Source organism: Lepidochelys kempii, chromosome 6 (assembly GCF_965140265.1).
Source record: "Lepidochelys kempii isolate rLepKem1 chromosome 6, rLepKem1.hap2, whole genome shotgun sequence".
In the NCBI taxonomy this organism is placed as follows: domain Eukaryota; kingdom Metazoa; phylum Chordata; order Testudines; family Cheloniidae; genus Lepidochelys; species Lepidochelys kempii.
In genome coordinates, this window is record NC_133261.1 from 70373881 (window position 1) to 70396631 (window position 22751).

Below are 22751 nucleotides of genomic sequence, written 5' to 3' on the forward strand. Positions count from 1 at the left end.
CCAGTACTTCCTGATACAGTAGACGCTCATTAGTAGCAACATATCAGTGCCCTTTTGCTATGTTGCTCCTAAGCACCTGTTGCTGTTATGGGGAGTGTTGTCTGACTAAAGGCACTCTGCTTTTTCTGATCCATAAAACAGCTACAGTACACACTAAAAATCTATAATGTAACAGAATATCTCTTATTGCTACAGTATTACATTAGTTTACATACTGTACATTTTAAATGTGCATTTGTAGCCTACCACCATATTATATCAAGAAAGCGGTATTAATTGAGTTAATCTTAGAAAAGTATCCAGTTTTATTTGTGCTTAAAAAAAGTCAAACATCAACTATGACAACAAACACAACCTTTTGCTCTTACTTATAAACATTTTTTGTACTCCTACTTAACTGTAATGCTTTGTACGTGTTGTAAGTTGTCCTGATTAAGAGCATCTACTAAGCAAGTAAATAATACTTTTAATTTAGGTTATTACAGTATGCAAGTAAGTGGAGCATGTGATGTCACATCACAAACGTTGCTCTTATGTGGTGGCTATGTTGCTGTTACCGAGTGGACTATTCACGGTAGAGAAACGGTGACCACGGGAAACGTTGCTAATAAGCAGCGGTTGCTCTCACAAGGTTTTGCTTCAAACAAGCGTCTGTTGTACCCAAATTCAGGGGAAGGATGAGACCCATCCTCTACCTTTGCAGCCTCAACAAACATCACATATAAGATTCCAAATGTGTTGTGGTTTTTTTTTTTTTTTTTTTTTTTGACTATCCTCCCCATATTATCTCAGAATGACTGGTTCGCTGCTCTGGACCTCCAGGATGCTTACTTCCATGTGGCAAGTCTGCTGAACCACAGGAAGTTCCTGCACATTGTTGAAAGAGAGTGCCATTTTCAATACATGGTCATGCTATTCAGCCTCTTCTGCTTCCTGAGTTTTCACCAAGTGCCTGGTCGTGTTTACTGCATATTTCAGGAGAAAGGGAATCCACCTCTTCCTGGTCAGTGATGACTGGTTGCTATGGGGCAGATCCAGAGAGGAAGTTCTTGCTCACATCAGGACCACATTGTGCTTGCTTGACCATATTGGCCTCATTCTAAATGCCAGAAAGTCAATCTACTCCCACTCACCCAAAAAAAAAAAAAAAAAGCGTACCTGTTAGATTCCACAAGATCTAGGGCTTACCAGCCGACCACTTTAAGGCAATTCCATGTCTTCCTCAGTCTGCAGTCTCAGCCTTCTACAGCCGTCCGGATGTGTCTGAGCATGTAGGGCCACTTGTACACAGGTGATTCAGTTTGCAAGGCTATGCCGCCATCCCTTCAAATGTGGCTCAAGATGGTCTACCACCCCAACTGTCATTCACTGGACAGGCTGGTTTGTCTCCCTCCACTGGTCCTAAACTCCTTACAGTGGTAGACGTGCCCACAGAATGTTTTGTGTGTACAACTTTTCATGAGTAGTGTTTCTGAGTATTCAGATTCTAATGTCTAAACTGTACACCTAAATTTGCGTTGTTGCTGATTTTATACTCGATGTATCATATGACTTTTAAAAAACTAACTTTGTACCTGTGGATAATCTAAGCACTATACCCAGATGTACAGACACACTTTCCCCAACCTATATATTATATAATTTTTTAACATTAGCTTTAATAACATTTTTACACCTGTACTGCACAGGTTCAGCCTGAATGGGGAGAGCCCAAACAGCAAATCCTGTGACTACAGTCCCTTTTTGGTGATAGGACAACCCCATAACATATATTGTCCTATTCTCAGCATACAGCCTTTCAGAATTTAAATTACACCTCTACCCCGACATAACGCGACCCGATAACACAAATTTGGCTACAACGCGGTAAAGCAGCGTTTTCGGGGGTGGGGTTGCGTGCTCCAGCGGATTAACGCGTCAGCATGTCTGGCTCCGACACGTTGCTCTGAGTGGTGTGTTAAGGGTGCCAGGCCGGGGCCGAGGGGTTGGATAAGGGGCAGAGGGTCTGGGGGGGGCAGTCAGGGGATGGCGGGGGTTGGATGGTTCAGATGTTCTGGGGGTGGGGAGGTCAGGGGATGGGGAATGGAGGTGTTGGATAGGGCGTGGGAGTCCTGGGGGGGGGGGCCTGTCAGGGAGTGGGGGTGTGGATAGGTGTCGGGGCAGTCAGGGGAAAGGGGGTGGCGTCCTGGGGGTGATTAGGGATGGGGGGGGGGTCTCTGGCTGGGATGATTTAGTTGGATTGGCCCTGCTTTGAGCAGGGGGTTGGACTAGATGACCTCCTGAGGTCCCTTCCAATCCTGATATTCTGTGATTCTGAAGGGGGTGGTCAGGGGACAAGGAGCAGGGGAGCTTAGATAGGTGGTGGGGTCTTGGGAGGGGTGGTTGGGGCGGGTGGTCTCTGGAAGGGGTAGTCAGGGGACAAGGGGGGGGGGGTTCTGAGGGATCAGTTGGGGCAGGAAGTGACTATTCATAACAGAAATGCTCGAGGCCAAAGCAAGTTTGATATAACGCAGTAAGATTATTTTGGCTCCCGAGGACCACGTTATATCAGGGTAGAGGTGTACGTACTGCACATGGCATAAAGGGTTAGGGCTCCCTTTTTAGAGAAAATTTCTCCAGGACAGTCTAGTGGAGTACCACAATTAACATTCCTGTTGGTAAGGGTGAAGCGGTGTTTGAGCAGACAGACTTCAGTTTGGTGGTCTTCCAGCAGCAAGGGCCACTAGTCTAGGTCTAGACACTGTACCATTTTTGATTTTACCAGACAAAAGATACTTTAAGGGAGTATGAGCAAGGTACAGTTTTATGCATCCCTACCTCACCAGGTATCTAAAAATGTTAGAGCCCACCAAATAGCCAATAAGTATTTTTTTTCCCACACGGAGTTTACTGCTTTTCAACTTCATTAAATACCTTGGAAGTATAAGAAATCCTTTCTTCTTTGTCATGATATCCTGAGTTAACAAAGGTGAAATAGTTGTGTCCCTGGTTGCTACAAACAATCCAAAAGGTTTTGTGTAATGTAGGGTATCCGATGAAGTGAGCTGTAGCTCACGAAAGCTCATGCTCAAATAAATTGGTTAGTCTCTAAGGTGCCACTAGTACTCCTTTTCTTTTTGCAAATACAGACTAACACGGCTGCTACTCTGAAACCTGTAGGGTACTAGGAACTGGAGCTTATGCTAAAGCCTCTTTAATTTATACGTTGCCGGGTATGCTGGGAGCATCCATTCCCACTCTACCTTTTTCTGTAGGAGCTGGTAGAGTGGGTGCGGGGATGGCTGCATGATCAGGGATTAAAGCCTGACAAAAGCTGTAATGCCCAGCAGCTATTGCAGTGCTGTTTCAGAAATAGGGCCGCTCTAAAATCCCTTGCACCTATTTATCTGGAGCCCGCAGCTGGGTTGTATGGTTAGTCCCAGGAAAGAAGCCTCTTGCTTTACTAGCTGGGAATTTGTTGCTAGGGAAAACTATCTCATCCTAGTGTGCGTCAGCATGATCTGGTAGAGTCTGTTAAAGAACCATCAGATTCATGGCTTTCTTTATAAACTTCAGTGAACTTGCTAGCTTTAGTAAAAACCCAATTTTGAAGCAACTTATCCTTGCTGCTTTCCTTCTTATCTCCTCCCCACCTCCTTGCTTACCAGCAGAACAGTGGAAAGGTTTATGCTTCTTTCTTTTAAGACTGTTTCTTTGTCTTGTTACTGCTGCTTTTCACTTAATCAGTTATTTTGAACCATGCATCTTTCCCACACTGTAAGTAATAAATAATATTACTTATTCTCATGACCTTTTACTAGCTGACTGTGGCCTCTTCTGTACTAACACAAACCATAAAGCACATATATTATCTCCTTAAGCTAACTTTAAGTCTTTTAATTTCATAACTGTCCTTGCAGGGATCCAAAATAAAATGTCCAAATAGCTGTTGCAATAGCTGTGCACTTTGCTTCCAAATAAGTTTGTTCTTAAGGTGAATTCCACTTGACGTGCTAATGACACTTTTTAAAAAAGTGTTAATAGCTGATTGGCCTTACTTTGAAATAAGAAACTGACAAGGCTTGCATAATGAACACAAGAAGTATGTGCACTTCTTTCAGTATTCAGAAAACATTCTACTTTTAAACATATAGCTATGTTATGGATGTAAATTTTCAAATAGATTGTAATAATTCGTGCAGCTTATTAATAATAAACCAAGGGGGGTTTTATGCATAAATATGAATTACTGCAGAGTGAACACATTGTTCATCTCTTTTCTTCAGTAGATATCGGCCAGAAAACTTCTGTGTACCCAGTTATCTCTGCAATCATGTCCCTCTCAGAGCTGACTACTTGTTTCCAACAGACTAATCAAGATGTTCACAAGGCTGCCTCAGATAAGGGCCGGACCATACTATCACCATCTACTCTCAACAAACAAAAAGGGGTGATTGAAACCCTGACTGAAATCACCTTACCAGAACAGTGTAGCAGCTCTGTTGCAAATCAGTCTCTCTCTTTAGAAACACCTTTGGACAAAGATCCAACACTACCAGCAGAACAGTCTGAGCATCTGGCAGAATCCACTCTGGTCTCTGCAGAGAACAAAGGAAAAAAGAGAAGGAAAAAGCTAAGGAAGAAGAAAACATTGCGAGCAGCCCATGTACCTGAGAACAGTGACACAGAACAGGATGTTATTGACTCTAAACCTATTAGGAAAGTCAAGAGCGGGAAGGTGCCCACAGCGGGAAAGGTTACTACATCCACCTTTCCAAGACAGGAGGATGGGGGTACTACTCATGAAGTAGAGAGGAACAGAGATGATAATGAGAGTGATGCCTCTCTGGAATTAGTAGAAACTGCAAACCCCCAGTTTGAGGTGGTGGCCATCAACTCATCAGAGTCAGGAGATGAGAAACCAGACAGCCCATCTAAGAGGGACACCATGAGATCCTCAGAACAAGCTTCAGTGGAGGCATCTCGCTCTGGTTATGATGAAGTGAGCTCCACCAGTGAGATTGGCACAAATTATAGGGATGGCATCAGTAGAAGGTGAGGTGGAAAGTGGGATTATACTAGATCAGGACAGATTTCTCACATAAAAAAGGTCTTCCAAAATTTTAATTCAAGGGCCATTTTTTCCATGTGTGAAAAGCTTAAAACACGGTGAAGTGGGAGCAAATCTCATTCCTCAATGCTTCCATCACTGAAATGAGAAAAGATGAATATTTATGCCTGTACATGCTGGTAGTTTAACTATCTGAATCTCTTCTCCATGTGCATACAAAAACAATGTTCATGCACTGTTCCTTACTAACTTCTGCAGTAAGTAAAGTAAGGCCCCCTTCAGAGAGGAGTACTTTTTTCCTTCAAAAAAAAAAAAAAAAATTGCATAGGGCTGTTAGCAGTGAGTACTTTCATAGCCCATGGAGGACTCCTATACTTTCCTTACAATACTTCTGATAAAATATCCTATTTTGGAGTATCACTGAAGTTCTCTAAGTACATTTTGCTACCTTTCCTGAATACCAACAAGCAGAGTCTAATCTCTCTACTCTTTATTTTACAGTGTTGCTGAGACTCTCCCTTCCACATCACCAATGAGATGCTCAAAGAACTCCTCAGGTATATTATTGGTGTGCTTTGCTATGTTAAATGGGCATAGGATATCTGAAAATTTGAGTTACAGTCCAAATGTGCTTGCAAAATACTACTGTTCTTTTTGCTCTTCAGAACTTAAACTCAAAATAAGAGTGGAAGACACTGCATAACGATAGTCAACATGGATCACTTATCCTATTCCTCATTCGGTGCACTGTGCCTGTTTACCTTCTGATCCACAGTACCTTTTGGGTGGTGGGGTGAATTTTAGTAACTGGCGTAATGTAACTGTTTGGCTATGTAGAAAGTCCCTCTTCTGGGGATAAACTAGTACAAATGCTAAAATACAGACAAGGCCCTCCTTCCTCCCAGGATTCAAACAGCTGCCTCAGTGGTCATAAGAGTTAATCAGTTCTTGTTCCTGATTGCTGGGGTAGATAACAGATTTTTCCCCTCCCCTGAGCTTAATAATCTTCGCAGCTTCTCCTTAGGCTCCATTCGTCCTTTTGGCGCACGTGTGTTGCTCACTCACCTGCGCCTTCCCTGAGCTACAGCCACAGTCCTTAAATTGCGGAGAGTGGCCAGCTCTAAGCCCAAGACTGCTCTGCTCCACTACTTTCCAGGGTCTCTCTGGAAATGTCTGTGTAGGCCTTTTCCGTGGTCTCTCTTTAAACAGCCCTCTGCCAATCCCTATCTAGGCTCCTTTTCCTGTTCCCACAAGGAGCTATTGCCTGTCTCTCTTCTGATGAGCTTCCCCAGCAAGCTGTTCTATGCCCTGGATTTCTCTGCTGCTAGCCTTTCCAGGTCAAGCCCTGTTACCAGCTTCATTTCCAGATTTCTTCTTTGGGCTATTTTGGAGACATTTCTCAGCACATCTTGTGCCTTCTGGGCATCACCTCATAGTGAGAGAAGGCTGTCTGCTTTTATAGCTCATTAGGCTGTCACATGACCCCTTGGTGATTCATGTGCTCCACCTGAGAACTACAACTCTTAGTCCCTGACTTTAAAGGGACTGAGGCCCCATAACTGGCATCCTGACCACCCCTGCTCTTAAAGGGCTAGAGGTCTATTACATTTTTTTTGGTTGGTTGTTTTACTTGCGGACCTTTTTGCAAAATGTGATGATAGTCAATAGTACGGATAGTCTTATTACTTATGCAAAGTTTGTGTGAATAAAACATTCTGATCGTTAAAGCACAAGCTTTGTTAACTCTCCATTCTGCAGAAGTATCTTCAGAGCCAGGTGAGGATGAAGAACCTACAGAGGGGAGTTTTGAGGGACACCAAGCTGCAGTGAATGCTATTCAGATATTTGGGAGTGTGCTTTACACCTGCTCAGCAGACAAAACTGTCCGTGCCTACAATCTGGTTGTAAGTAGGGTCATCATGGAGAGAACGTATTTTGCAGTCTTCAGATTTTTTGTAAAGCCCTTTTTTGTGCTTAGAAGAAATCTTCTTAAGGAATCATTTATAGTGGGTTTTTTGTTTTGGTTTGGTTTTTTTATCATCTATAAAGTTCCCAAACTTTCTGTAATAGTAATGGCCAGTCCAGACTGACCCCATTAGGGCTTTTGCATGCTTGCTTCCAGCATGAGAAATATGGCTTGGTGAAAGATTTTATGTAGAAAATGTTCTTGAAGAGAAATTTGTATATATTTTTCTCTTTAAAGAGAAGCTTGGTTTTCACTGCCTTTTTAAGGATGTCAGTTAGTTAGCAAGTACCATTCTAGACGAGAGGAAGTTTAGTCACTCCCTGTTGCCCATTGGGGTTGGAGAAGGTATGTTAGTCAAATGAGAATTGGTCTATAATCCTTTCGCAGAGGCCTGAGTTTGTGACCACCACCACAAAACTAACAAACCTTAAACAAAAAGCCTTCTTTCATTTCTTGTAGGATATATTTTTATTAGGAAGATCTACTGAAATACTGGCTGACCATAGCTTAATAAATTCTTACAAATGATAAGCAATCAGAGTTCAAGAAAACTGCCAAAGATACAAACCTATATAGGTAGTGCATTCAGACACATAAAAAGGCATAACATCTTAAAGTAAAATCACACCACCAAGGATCTTCAGATCTTGTTCTTTAATCCAGTGAATTAATAATACTACTTGATAATAGGGTTTTTTTTTTCATCCATAGATCTCCAAAGTGCTTTACAAGAATGGGACTAGACCAGTGGTCTCCAACCTTTTTACACCTAAGATCACTTTTTGAATTTAAGGGCAACCCAGGATCTACCCTGCCCCACTCCGTCACTTCCTCTCCCCCACCCTCACTCACTTTCACCAGGCTGGAGGAGGGGGTTGGGGTTTGGGAGGGGGTGTGGGCTCTGGGCTGAGGGGTTCGCAGTGTGGGGGTAGGGGGAATAGGGGAGGGGGCTCTGGGCTGGGGCAGTGTTGGGGTAAAGGAGGGAGTACAAGGTGCTGGCTCTGAGAGAGGGGTCAGGGCTGGGGTAGGGGGTTGGGGTCAGTGGTGTAGCCAGGTGGAGAAACAGGGGGAGCAGAGATTTTAAAAAAGGCGCCACTCGCTAGTACTCACCCAGCAGCGCTCCGGGTCTTTGGCGGCGGGTCAGGCGGCACTCTGGGTCTTCAGTAGCACTTGATTCGCTCCAGTCTTCGGCAGCACTGAAGGCTTCCTCCACCGCCACCGCAATGCCACTGAAGACCGGAGCGAGTGAAGGTCCCAATGCCGAAATGCTGCTGAAGACCCGAAGCGCCGCCTGACCTGCCGCCAAAAACCCGGAGCACCGTCGGGAGAGTAAAAAATTTGGAAGGCGCCAAAGAATTAATAAGGCATCACTTCCGCTCGGTGAGGGAGCGGCCGCTGCCCCGTTCCCCCCCCTAGCTATGCTTCTGGTTGGGGTGTGGGGGGAGTACTGGGTGCTGGCTCTGGGAGAGGGCTCAGGGCTGGGGCTTGGAGTGCAGGAGGGCGTTCAGGTGCTTGCTCCGGGATGGGGCTCAGGGCTGGGGGTTGCGGTGCGGCCTCCCACTGGGCAGCATTTACCTCCAGTGGCTCCTGGTCGGTGGCACAGTGTGGATGCCACTAAGGCAGACTCCCTGCTTACCTCGGCCCCACACCACTCCTGGAAAGGGCCAATACACCTCTGCAGCCCTTGGGAGGGGAAACTGGGGGCGGGCGGCACATGGCTCTGCACGCTGCCCCTCTCTGCAGACACCGCTGCCACAGCTCCCCATTCACAGCCAGTGAGAGCTGCAGGGGTGGAGCTTATAGGCAGGAGCAGCATTCGGAGGGAGACCCCTGCCGTGCCCTTGGGGCCGTGCTGGCTGCTTCCGGGAGCTGCATGGGGCTGGGGCGGGCAGGGAGTCTGTCTTAGCAGCAGCCCCACTGCGCAGCCGGAGATAGCAATCAATGGGGAGATCCTCCAGGATTGACCAGTCGATTGTGATCGACCGGTTGGTGACCACTGGACTAGACCTTTGCTTTCCTGATTCCTGGTTCTCTACCTTTCCCAACTACTATACCCCTTTCAGGAGTCTGAAGTCTGAGCCCTGCTGCCTAGGGCCCAAGCATGTAATTTAGCTTTATGGGGCCCCAGGTAATTGCTCTGCTTGCTACCTTCTAACACTGGCCCTGCATTTGCAACCCCTCCTATATCCATTCTACAACCCCCCTGCGGGTTGTGACCTCTAGGTTAAGAAACACTGATCTAGATGAGTTGTTGCACCCCCTGGAAGACCTCTCTGTTCCCCCAGGGGTATGCATACCCCTGGTTGAGAATCACTGCTCTGAACTATGCTGCTTTTCTAGACTCCTTTTATCCTGACAGTACTTACACAGTATAGATTGTGCAAGTGTGCTGGGATTTCTTTGGGACTAAAATTATAACAGTGTATTGTTCATTATGAAATTTGGATAAAAATCTAGTGTCCCTCATTACATCTGTCTTTTGCTGAAGTAAACACCACTGTAGCAGGAAATGTATGTGTGTGTGGGAGGGTGGGGGGTTGTGAGGCTCCCTGGGGTACCAAGGTTGTGAGGCAGCTTGCTATCACCTGCCTTGAGCATGAGGAAACCTTGTGGTTTCCTGTCAGGGTCAGCTCCCCAACTCTGCCAGCCACAGACAGCACAAGGATTCTCCTCTCAGCTGAGGCAGGCTCTGCCATCCCTTTGCAGGTTAGCAATAGATATACTCCAACCCCTAGGTGTCTCCCTGGAGTCCTCAGCCCCTTAACCACTGGACAGTCATATAATTCCCAGATCCTCTGCTCCCAAAGGAATAGTACACCCCAGTTTACCAGTTGCAACCTGGATCACAGTTCCACTAAACACCTTGCACTTAGATTTGTTTATAGTGAAAACAAGGATTAAGTTTATTTAACAAAGAATGGGAATTTGAGAAGAAGGAAGTAGGGTTTATGGACCTAAAGGGTTACATATAAAATAAAATCAGAACACTTATTCTAGAGCTTAAACATATTTAACAAGAGGGCATCTTGTTAAATAAGGTACTGTTTATCCAAAGTCGTTGTCACCACATTTTTCAACTAGGATGGCTGAGACCCTCCTTTTATAAGACCAAACCCACTGGCAGCTTGTCTTCCCAGATGAAGGATGCCAGGGCATCTTTCTGCACACATAGCTATATTAGACCAGTCCTTTTTGTTTTTTTTACCTGCAAACAGGTTTCCCTTCCTCGCTGTTTACCTCTTCCTGTTAATTTCTTCTCTTGAAGTCCCTGCACTCTCTTCATGAGCATTTGATTCAGTATCCAAATATACTTCCAGTATAAGACACTTATATCCTTGACTGAGCATTGTTAATTGTGTATCTGCTACCTCCTTTCTGGCGGAATCTGTCTTAAGGTATGCCATCTCTGGGTGACCTGCCTTTATCTCCAGGCTTTAAGAACATAACTTCCAGTATATATAGGTATCTCCTTACATATTATCTGCACATACATTTTGCAAAGATTATGATGATCAGTGTGATACAGGCTTTCAGTAGGGATCTCACATGATATTCTTTGATGAACTACCACACCCAGGGAATCTGTGTAACCCTTACGCATCTCTGTGCCCCCTGCCAGCTAGCATCAAGAGTTCCTTGGGTCACAGAATTCTGTTGCTTTGCTGGGATCTGAGAGTATGTGTAGATTTGTGTAAACATTAGGTAGAGGGAGAAAATTAACCTATATTATAGTCTGCACGTTAACAGACTTTGTGCTCTACTTTTAGAACAGAAAATGTATGGGTGTCTTTGAAGGACACACTTCCAAAGTGAACTGTCTCCTGGTTACTCAAACAAATGGGAAGAATGCAGCCCTCTACACTGGCTCTAGTGACCACACAATCAACTGTTACAATATCAAGGTATTCATAAACATGGTATTAAACGTTGCACCTTTGTGTGAGAATCTCAAGGGTCTTTTCAAGCATAAATGAACCAAATCTTTCAAATCCCCATGAGCTAGATATTAGCCCCATTCTACACATGATGAAACAAAGTGACCTACCCAAAGTCACAGATCAAGTCAACGGCAGAAACGGAAATATAACAAAGTTTTTCTTCGGACTCCCAGTTCTGTGTTTTAAACAGTGTATGTGTTGTGATACAAAGATTTGGACAGTATGAGTTGGTATGGTTATTCAAATTATCCCAGACAAGTGCCAATAAAAACGTATTACCACATTATCATATTTTGTGTGCTACGTATTTTATAGAAACTACTTTAGAAATGTTTGAGTTTAAAAACAGGTACTTTTTTTGGTATTCTTTTAGCTTTTAAAGTCAAGTTCTCTGATTCAGTGAGTCTTCAGTATACAGGCTTTTGAAGTGGAAACCATCATGAATTTTACAAACCTCTTAAAAACAAACTAGTAGATATTCCATATATAAATGTCAGTAGTTAGATCAGTATCTTATGTTGTGGAAGGGGTGTATACTATTTGACGTCAGGTTTATTGCCCTAATGAATTGTGAGATGTCAGGTGGTCCAGGACAAAATATTAACTTTTGTGGGCTTCTGGCTAATGTAATTGAAGGAAAAGTTGCACATTCCCTGGTGGACATTCTAAATGTTTGGAATATTAATAGTCCTGACCAAAGATGAATTAGTGGGCTAGGTGCAGGTGAGCTAGTCAAAAGGGATAAATTGTATTTATCATGCACTTGGATAAATTCTGGTATATTAAGTTTCTATGACTGACCCAGTATTCGTCAAAGTTTCTGTATCTGTTTACAGTAATTTAATAATGGCTGGTTTCTGAACAATATCACTGTGCTGCCCCATTCTACTGGCCAGTTTTTTAATTCAGTAGGCTCTTTGCTCAGGCATAGAGGGTAATGGCAAGTTAAATGAGGTAAGCAGAGGTAATTGAGGTGGAAGACAGCCACTTGGAAGTGCACATCTCCGTTAACTTGTATTTTTTTCTGACTTCCTCAGTAGTCTATGAAAAGTGCATTTCACTTGGGAGTATAGGCAATACAGCTCTCATGGGAGTCAGTAGTGTTCTGAGAGGATGAAGCTGAGCTTCTCATACCAGAGGCAAAGGAGCAAGTTGGAAGAGAGCTGCTTAATCTGGCCTCTGTCAGGGATCAATGAAAGGAAGGTCTGTCTCCTGAAATTGAGAGTGAAAGTGGTCCTTGACCTTGAAGGATTGTGGAGTAGATGTCTGCTTCCTATGGACAAATTGTTTTAGGTCACTGATCTGTGGAAAGATAATATCAGCTGACTATCATTTATGCCACTTCCCCTATGGAGAAGTTACTAAGGAAGTTGAGTTGGGGTGGGAGTGAGCTCTTGGAACAAGAGCTTCACACAGACAGAAGAACTTCTCCATTACTGGAGAGAAGCAACACAATTCATAGGCAAGACTAATGGCTCATTTCAGTTTTTCCCAGTTATCTCAAAATAGTCTCCCAATTTTTCCACTAATGACAAAAGCTGAAACTATTTGTTTCTTGTCAGACCAAGGAGTGCATGGAGCAATTTAAATTGGAAGACCGGGTGCTCTGTCTGCATAGTAGATGGCGAATCCTGTATGCAGGCCTTGCAAATGGCAATGTGGTCACTTTCACCATAAAGGTCAGTGTATTTATTTGAAAACTGGTGTGTCAACCCATATTGAAACAGTTTTAGCAGGTGGTATTCTCTTTTCTTCCCACTCTCATTTCCAATTTCATTTTGTCTCTTGAATAGCAAGAACATTCATAACTATTGCATATCAAGATAGCAGCTAAGTCATTTCTGTTTCAGTATTTACATGTCCCTGGATGAACCTTCTCCCCTTCACCTTCTTCCAGCTACCCCCTGTGTCCTCAGAAGAATTCCCCTGCCTACCGCCAGGTTCCCTGGAGCTGAACTTTTGTGGGTGATAAAGGCTTAATGGCACTTGTTTCTCTGTGTGCTATGACTCCTCACTAAGACTTGAATGGGGTCTCTGCAGAGTGTACGAGATACAAACCTAGGAGAGAGATATCCAAACAGACCTCTTGTTTGGCAGAAAACTAACCATGAGGCCACAGAATGTTTTAAATAGAAACACAAACATATCTCATTATTTGCTTAGATTGACTCCAGGCTCATTGCTCAAAACTAACCTAGCAAAATAAGCTCATATTTTAAGGAGATCTAAAAAGAGGGCTTGTTCTGAGAGCTCAAGAGCAGAAGTATCATGCCAGTGAACCTCAAATTATCTTCACAGAATTTTCACACTAAACGTGAACAAACACACTTCATAATCGTGTGGTACTTAAAGAATAATGAAATATCTAAGTTCACATGCCTCATCTAGTAATTCTGTTCTTCTACCACTGAAGAATGACTGTTTCTTACTACTGGTCAAATTGTAAGCACAGCTCACCGGAAAGAAGCTAAATGAATTTGTAATGCAAAACAAACTGTTACGATAAATTAGGAATACTTGTTTAAAGGATATCGGAGGGAACAAAGAATTAGCTTTAGATTTTTAGGTTATATTTTTAATCTTAAACAGTATTCCATCAGTAGTGGTGGTTGCACCTTTTTGTCTTTTTAGGTATGTACAAGAGTAATATCAGATACGCCTTCAGTCTGAGGAATCGTATCCTTGAAGAGGGAAGGACTCAGTGGTCTACATTCCATTCAATCTTTTGACTTCTTTATTTTGCAGAACAACAAGCAAATCGATACCTTTGAATGCCATGGCCCTAGAGCAGTCAGCTGTCTAGCCACGGCTCAGGAAGGAGCACGCAAGTTGTTGGTAGTGGGGTCCTATGACTGTACCATCAGTGTGCGGGATGCTCGAAATGGACTGCTTCTACGAACTCTTGAAGGTCATAGCAAAACTATACTCTGTATGAAGGCAAGTACCTTGGGAAGTAACAGTTTTTGACAAATGATGTAGTCACTATATGTTAAGGGGACTATTTACTTCCATCTGATATTTGAGAGACTTTAACGTTTTGATATTCCCATAGATCAGGGGTTCTCAACCTTTTTCTTTCTGAGGCCCCCACAACAGGTGATAAAAATTCCACACCTCATGTGTGCCACAACAACTGTTTTTCTGCATATCCGGTACATTAAAACCAGGGCCTGCGTTAGGGGGCAGCAAGCAGGGCTATTGTCTGAGGCGCCATGCAACAGGGGGCCCCGCAAAGCTAAGTTTCTTGGGCTTCAGCCTCAGGTGGTGGGGTTTGGGCTTGGGCTTGGGCTTCAGCCCCGGGCAGCAGGGCTCAGGCTTTCTGCCTTGGACCCCAGCAAGTCTAGTGGCGGCCGTGCTCTCTGAATTATTTTGGCAGACCCCCTGAAACCTGCTTGCGGCCCCAGACCCCTGGTTGAGAACTGGTGCCCATAGGAAATTTTATCTGTATTTTGACAAAAAATAAAAATCCCTTCATTTGTGAAAAGTTTCCCCAACTTTGAGCTCCTTCTGGTGGCCTTGCTACCACAATTGGTGCGTTTCCTAGTGCTGCTGCTATTGCGCTTCATAGTACTAGTGTACACAAGACGGATGTTGATTTCAGAAGCGCAAGGGGGCGGTGGAACAATCATCTTGCCAGAAGGAAACTCACCTATTTTGCCTGTAATTCACTCTGGAAATTTTGAAAAAATTTTCTCCATTGAGAAAATACTCACAATGTCCCTTTAGACATGTCCCCTTCTTCTCCCCCCCCCCCCCCAAAAAAAAAACCCTTTTCTATATGCAGAAATGTGATTTTTCTGATGGAAATAGTTGTTCTGATTCAATCCCACTCGTAGTGTGGACGCTGATATACCAGTGGAAAGCTGCCTTAGACTGGTGTATAGGAATAGCTCTACTGGTATAACTGCATCCACCCTAGGAGGGCTGTATATACTTTAAGTATATAGATAAAGTGGCACAACTTCTTTTGTGTAGACATACCTTTAATGGTCGATAGTAATGTGCCCACTCTAATATAAAGCATGGTACATGTGTGTTCTACATTACTGGCCAGCTCTGTCCCTGACCTGCTCTTTTTTTCACATTAACTTGCTCCTGCCATCTACACGCATATTGGAGCACATTTATGTCGTCTTCAAACTTTTTTTGCTTAGTTCTGTGTGCTTAAAAAGCACCAGGGTGTTGATCCCTTATGTCCACAGAGCAGAGTTGCAGGTGCAAAGCACAATTTTCCCCACAGAGCCTCACTGTCTTAATCCTGTGATGAAGTGAATCCTTTTTTTTTAATGGGCAAAATCTGGTTCAATCTTTCTGCCCATTCAGTCCTGCGATTCTGAGATTACCGGTCAGCTTGTATGTGTGATTGTTTTTGTATTAAGAAAAGGAGTACTTGTGGCACCTTAGAGACTAACCAATTTATTTGAGCATGAGCTTTCGTGAGCTACAGCTCACTTCATCAGATGTTTACCGTGGAAACTGCAGCAGACTTTATATACACACAGAAATCATGAAACAATACCTCCTCCCACCCCACTGTCCTGCTGGTAATAGCTTATCTAAAGTGATCAACAGGTGGGCCATTTCCAGCACAAATCCAGGTTTTCTCACCCTCCACCCCCCCACACAAATTCACTCTCCTGCTGGTGCTAGCCCATCCAAAGTGACAACTCTTTACATAATCAAGTCGGGCTATTTCCTGCATAGATCAAGGTTTTCTCACATCCCCCCCACCCCCATACACACACAAACTCACTCTCCTGCTGACAGGTTTCAGAGGAACAGCCGTGTTAGTCTGTATTCGCAAAAAGAAAAGGAGTACTTGTGGCACCTTAGAGACTAACCAATTTATTTGAGCATGAGCTTTCGTGAGCTACAGCTCACTTCATCAGATGTTTCACGGTAAACATCTGATGAAGTGAGCTGTAGCTCACGAAAGCTCATGCTCAAATAAATTGGTTAGTCTCTAAGGTGCCACAAGTACTCTCCTGCTGGTAATAGCTCATCTAAACTGACCATTCTCCAGGTTTAAATCCAAGTTAAACCAGAACATCTGGGGGGGGGGGGGTAGGAAAAAGCAAGAGGAAACAGGCTACCTTGCATAATGACTTAGCCACTCCCAGTCTCTATTTAAGCCTAAATTAATAGTATCCAATTTGCAAATGAATTCCAATTCAGCAGTTTCTCGCTGGAGTCTGGATTTGAAGTTTTTTTGTTTTAAGATAGCGACCTTCATGTCTGTGATTGCGTGACCAGAGAGATTGAAGTGTTCTCCGACTGGTTTATGAATGTTATAATTCTTGACATCTGATTTGTGTCCATTTATTCTTTTACGTAGAGACTGTCCAGTTTGACCAATGTACATGGCAGAGGGGCATTGCTGGCACATGATGGCATAGATCACATTGGTGGATGTGCAGGTGAACGAGCCTCTGATAGTGTGGCTGATGTTATTAGGCCCTGTGATGGTGTCCCCTGAATAGATATGTGGGCACAATTGGCAACGGGCTTTGTTGCAAGGATAAGTTCCTGGGTTAGTGGTTCTGTTGTGTGGTATGTGGTTGTTGGTGAGTATTTGCTTCAGGTTGCGGGGCTGTCTGTAGGCAAGGACTGGCCTGTCTCCCAAGACTTGTGAGAGTGTTGGGTCATCCTTTAGGATAGGTTGTAGATCCTTAATAATGCGTTGGAGGGGTTTTAGGTGGGGGCTGAAGGTGACGGCTAGTGGCGTTCTGTTATTTTCTTTGTTAGGCCTGTCCTGTAGTAGGTAACTTCTGGGAACTCTTCTGGCTCTATCAATCTGTTTCTTCACTTCCGCAGGTGGGTATTGTAGTTGTAAGAAAGCTTGACAGAGATCTTGTAGGTGTTTGTCTCTGTCTGAGGGGTTGGAGCAAATGCGGTTGTATCGCAGAGCTTGGCTGTAGACGATGGATCGTGTGGTGTGGTCAGGGTGAAAGCTGGAGGCATGCAGGTAGGAATAGCGGTCAGTAGGTTTACGGTATAGGGTGGTGTTTATGTGGCCATTGTTTATTAGCACTGTAGTGTCCAGGAAGTGGATCTCTTGTGTGGACTGGACCAGGCTGAGGTTGGTGGTGGGATGGAAATTGTTGAAATCATGGTGGAATTCCTCAAGGGCTTCTTTTCCATGGGTCCAGATGATGAAGATGTCATCAATATAGCGCAAGTAGAGTAGGGGCTTTAGGGGACGAGAGCTGAGGAAGCGTTGTTCTAAATCAGCCATAAAAATGTTGGCATACTGTGGGGCCATGCGGGTACCCATAGCAGTGCCGCTGATCAGAAGGTATACATTGTCCCCAAATGTGAAATAGTTATGGGTAAGGACAAAGTCACAAAGTTCAGCCACCAGGTTAGCCGTGACATTATCGGGGATAGTGTTCTTGACGGCTTGTAGTCCATCTTTGTGTGGAATGTTGGTGTAGAGGGCTTCTACATCCATAGTAGCCAGGATGGTGTTATCAGGAAGATCACCGATGGATTGAAGTTTCCTCAGGAAGTCAGTGGTGTCTCGAAGGTAGCTGGGAGTGCTGGTAGCGTAGGGCCTGAGGAGGGAGTCTACATAGACTCCAAACTGCTGAATTGGAATTCATTTGCAAATTGGATACTATTAATTTAGGCTTAAATAGAGACTGGGAGTGGCTAAGTCATTATGCAAGGTAGCCTGTTTCCTCTTGCTTTTACTTTCCTTGTTGTTCAGGTGGTGGTGATGCCCTGGGCAGGCAGACAGGGAGGAGTCTCTTAGGGTGTGTTCCCCTTATAGTTTTCTTTTTCTTTGAAAATCCTCTCTAGCTGAGGTTAAGGAGACAGAAAGTCTATGGAGACTCAGCTGTTTCTTTGCCAAGATGTAAATTTCTTGCTCTCACCCTTTTTCCTGCCAAAGAATGGCCTTGACCAGATGATAGTCCATTTGATGTTGCTGACGCTTGGCTGAGGCGTGGGTTTCCTTTTTCTTTCTGAGGAACTGTCCCTTTGTGGCTTTTTTTTTTGTTGCAGGCTTGGATTGTCTCAATAATATCATACAGTAGATTTATAACATTACACACAGTATACCCATTTTACCAGGACAATAATGATCAGCACATTGAGTTTTCAAATGATACACCTCACAAGGCATATTTTGCACAAAACTTACAAGTATTGTAAGGGATGAACATAAGGGTACAGATTGTCGTAGAAGCCTATCTACTACTTAAACAATCTGATGCTTTAAAGTAATTGTACTGGGTGAGTTTCATTGTCCTGTTCAGAACAGATTTTGCTGGTCCCCTAGCTTTTAAAGAAAACAATGGATTTTACAATAAAGCTGATAAATAAGCAGTTTATTTGACCCAAACACACACAATTATATTTTTGCCTGGGATGTGGGATGAATCTTTTAAAATAAAAATCGCATTTGTTGGATATATGTGTATATATATGTACATATTAGGGCTGTCAAGCGATCAAAAAAATTAATTGCTGTTGAACAACAATAGAATACCATTTATTTTACGTGTTTTTGGATGATCACTACATTTTCAAATTAATTTCAGTTACAATACAGAATACAAAGTGTACAGGGCACACTTTATATTTTTGGTTACAAATATTTGCACTGTAAAAAACAAAAAGAAATTGTGTTTTTCAATTCACCTCATAAAAGTACTGTAGTGCAATCTCTCTTTATCATGAAAGTTGAACTTACAAATATAGACTGATGTACAAGAAAACCTATGTTCAAAAATAAAACAATGTAAAATTTTAGAGCCTACAAGTCCGTTCAGTCCTACTCCTTGGTCAGCCAATCATTCAGACAAACAAGGTTGGTTACAATTTACAGGAGATAATACTGCCTGCTTCTTGTTAACAATGTCACCGGAAAGTGAGAACAGGCATTCACATGGCACTGTTGTAGCTGGTGTTGCCAGATGCCCTAAACTTTCGTATGTCCCTTCGTGCTTCCGTGCTGATGATGGATTCTGCTTGATAATGATCCAAAGCAGTGCAGAGTGATGCATATTCATTTTCATCATCCGAGTCAGATGCCACCAGCAAAAGGTGGTGGTGGGTTTTTTTTGTGGCTTGGGTTCTGTAGTTTCTGCATCAGAATGTTGCTCTTTTAAGACTTCTAAAAGCATTCTCTACACTTCGTCCCTTTCAGATTTTGGACAGCACTTCAGATTCTTAAACCTTGGGTCAAGTGCTGTAGCTATTTTTAGAAATCTCACATCCGTACCTTCTTTGCGTTTTGTCAAATCTGCTCTGAAAGTGTTCTTAAAACGAACATGTGCTGGGTCATCATCCGAGACTGCTATAATAATGAAATATATGCAGAATGCAGGTAAAACAGAGCAGGAGACATACAGTTCTCCCCCCAAGGAGTACAGTCACAAATTTAATTTAACACTTTATTTTTTTTAACAAGCATCATCAGCATGGAAGCACGTCCTCTAGAATGATGGCCGAAGCATGGAATGGGGCATATGTTTAGCATACCTGGTATGTAAATACCTTGCAACGCCAGCTACAAAAGTGCCATCCAAACGCCTGTTCTCACTTTCAGGAGACATTGTAAATAAGAAGCAGGCAGCAGTATCTCCGATCAATGTAAACAAACTTGTTAGTCTTAGTGATTGGCAGACTAAGATGTAGGACTGAGTGGGCTTGTAGGCGCTAAAGTTTTACACTGTTTTGTTTTTTTGAGTGCAATTATGTAACCAAAAAAAAATCTGCATTTGTAAGTTACGCTTTCACGATAAAGAGATTGCACTACAGTACTTCTATGAGGTGAATTGAAAAAATACTATTTCTTTTGTTTATCATTCTTACAGTGCATATATTTGTAATAAAAAATAATATAAAGTGAGCACTGTGCACTTGGTATTCTGTGTTGGAATTGAAATCGATATTGAAAATGTAGAAAAACATCCAAAAATATTTAATAAATTTCAATTGGTATTCTATTGTTATAAGTGCGATTAATTGCGATTAATTTTTTTGAGTTAATTGCGTGAGTTAATTACAATTAATTAGCTGTGTGTGTGTAATGTATAGTGTATAAATGGCTCTGATTACCATTTGGGCAGCTTAATGTGTTTCCTAATGTTGTAGCTATACACTGAAGAATTAATTTTTAAGGGGTTCTTCACACTATATTAAAAGATTGGAAGGGGTAGAGGATACAGGAGGAAGTATTTGTGAAGTCAATACGCCTTGGTGAAATATATTGCTACACCTCTACCCCGATATAACGCGATAAAGCAGCACTCCAGGGAGCGGGGCTGCTTTACCTCATTGTATCTGAATTCGTGTTACCACAAGAGGTTCCTCTGCGCCCCACCACTTACTTGCTGTGCCCCACCTCACCTCACCTCCGCCTCCTCCCACAAGTGCACTGCGCCGCTTTGCTTTTTCCCCCTCCCTCCCTCCCAGGCTTGCCGCACCAAACAGCTGATTCGCGGTAAGCCTGAGAGGGAGGGGGGAGAAGCGGAGTAGCAGTGGCATGCTCAGGGGAGGAGGCGGAACGGAGGTGAGCTGGGACGGGGAGCGGTTCCTCTCCCTGCCCCGATATAACGCAGTCTCACCTATAAGATGGTAAGATTTTTTTTGGTTCCCGAGGACCGTGTTATATCGGGGTAGAGGTGTACTTTAAAGTAAGCAAATCCTTACTCAAGTAGTGTGTATGTTTTGTTTCACTCATATATTAAAAATGATCCAGAAGTCAAAACTATTTTGTTGTCCTCTTTAAAAGGTTGTGAACGATCTGGTGTTCAGTGGCTCCAGTGACCAATCTGTCCACGCCCACAATATACATGTAAGTCATTCAGATACTTGAAACGCTAAATAGCTTTTACTGTTGAGTTGATAAAAGCAATGAGAATTTCTTTGGACGCCCATATGCTTAAGAAGATATGGTGACTCTTACGCTACTTTGTATAGCACCTTTTCTATTTGAGGAACGCAAAGCACTTTGTAAACATTATCCTTCATTCCTAGGATATTGAAAAATTGGGGAGGGTTCAGAAAAGAGCAACAAGAATGATCAAAGGATTTGAAAACTTGCCTTTTAATGAGAGATTCAAGGAGTTCAATATATTTAACTTATCAAAGAGAGGGTTAAGGGGTGATTTGCTCACAGCCTGTAAGTATAGAATCATAGAATATCAGGGTTGGAAGGGACCTCAGGAGGTCATCTAGTCCAACCCCCTGCTCAAAAGCAGGACCCATACCCAATTAAATCATCCCAGCCAGGGCTTTGTCAAGCCTGACCTTAAAAACTTCTAAGGAAGGAGATTCCACCACCTCCCTAGGCAACGCATTCCAGTGTTTCACCACCCTCCTAGTGAAAAAGTTTTTCCTAATATCCAACCTAAACCTCCCCCACTGCAACTTGAGACCATTACTCCTTGTCCTGTCCTCTTCCACCACTGAGAATAGTCTAGAACCATCCTCTCTGGAACTACCTCTCAGGTAGTTGAAAGCAGCTATCAAATCCCCCCTCATTCTTCTCTTCTGCAGACTAAACAATCCCAGTTCCCTCAGCCTCTCCTCATAAGTCGTGTGTTCCAGACCCCTAATCATTTTTGTTGCCCTTCGCTGGACTCTCTCCAATTTATCCACATCCTTCTTGTAGTGTGGGGCCCAAAACTGGCCACAGTACTCCAGATGAGGCCTCACCAATGTCGAATCGAGGGGGGCGATCACGTCCCTCAATCTGCTCGCTATGCCCCTACTTATACATCCCAAAATGCCATTGGCCTTCTTGGCAACAAGGGCACACTGCTGACTCATATCCAGCTTCTCGTCCACTGTCACCCCTAGGTCCTTTTCCGCAGAACTGCTGCCTAGCCATTCGGTCCCTAGTCTGTAGCTGTGCATTGGGTTCTTCCGTCCTAAGTGCAGGACCCTGCACTTATCCTTATTGAACCTTATCAGATTTCTTTTGGCCCAATCCTCCAATTTGTCTAGGTCCCTCTGTATCCTATCCCTCCCCTCCAGCGTATCTACCACTCCTCCCAGTTTAGTATCATCCGCAAATTTGCTGAGAGTGCAATCCACACCATCCTCCAGATCATTTATGAAGATACTGAACAAAACCGGCCCCAGGACCGACCCCTGGGGCACTCCACTTGATACCGGCTGCCAACTAGACATGGAGCCATTGATCACTACCCGTTGAGCCCGACAATCTAGCCAGCTTTCTACCCACCTTATAGTGCATTCATCCAGCCCATACTTCCTTAACTTGCTGACAAGAATACTGTGCGAGACCGTGTCAAAAGCTTTGCTAAAGTCAAGATACAATACATCCACTGCTTTCCCTTCATCCACAGAACCAGTAATCTCATCATAGAAGGCGATTAGATTAGTCAGGCATGACCTTCCCTTGGTGAATCCATGCTGACTGTTCCTGATCACTTTCCTCTCATGTAAGTGCTTCAGGATTGATTCTTTGAGGACCTGCTCCATGATTTTTCCGGGGACTGAAGCGAGGCTTACTGGCCTGTAGTTCCCAGGATCCTCCTTCTTCCCTTTTTTAAAGATGGGCACTACATTAGCCTTTTTCCAGTCATCCGGGACTTCCCCCGTTCGCCACGAGTTTTCAAAGATTCCTACATATGGAACAGAAGGCTCTTCAGTTTAGCAAACAATTGTATTACAAGATCCAGTGGCTAAAAGTTGAAGCTAGACTAATTTAATCTAAAAAATAAGGCATGCATTTTCAACAATGAGTAATTAACTATTAGAACAACTTACCAAGGGTTGTAGTAGGTTTTCTATCACTAGAAATTCTTTAATCAAGATA

The 22751-nt window shown here is 43.4% G+C and overlaps 1 protein-coding gene across 9 annotated transcripts in view; it reads left to right on the plus strand.

Moving 5' to 3' along the window:
• Positions 1–22751, plus strand: part of ZNF106 (zinc finger protein 106) — a 79733-nt gene that overhangs the window by 41604 nt on the left and 15378 nt on the right. For 4 of the 9 annotated variants that reach the window (XM_073348615.1, XM_073348614.1, XM_073348616.1 and 1 more), the window contains 7 exons: positions 4266–5034; positions 5552–5607; positions 6809–6954; positions 10784–10918; positions 12517–12633; positions 13700–13891; positions 20697–20759. In XM_073348615.1, the coding sequence (XP_073204716.1) occupies positions 4266–5034; positions 5552–5607; positions 6809–6954; positions 10784–10918; positions 12517–12633; positions 13700–13891; positions 20697–20759 (1478 nt within the window). Of the gene's footprint in view, positions 1–4265; positions 5035–5551; positions 5608–5715; positions 5769–6808; positions 6955–7727; positions 7841–10783; positions 10919–12516; positions 12634–13699; positions 13892–20696; positions 20760–22278; positions 22375–22751 lie in introns of those variants that run through there. The other 5 variants (XR_012159443.1, XM_073348617.1, XM_073348619.1 and 2 more) reach the window with 5 other exon arrangements.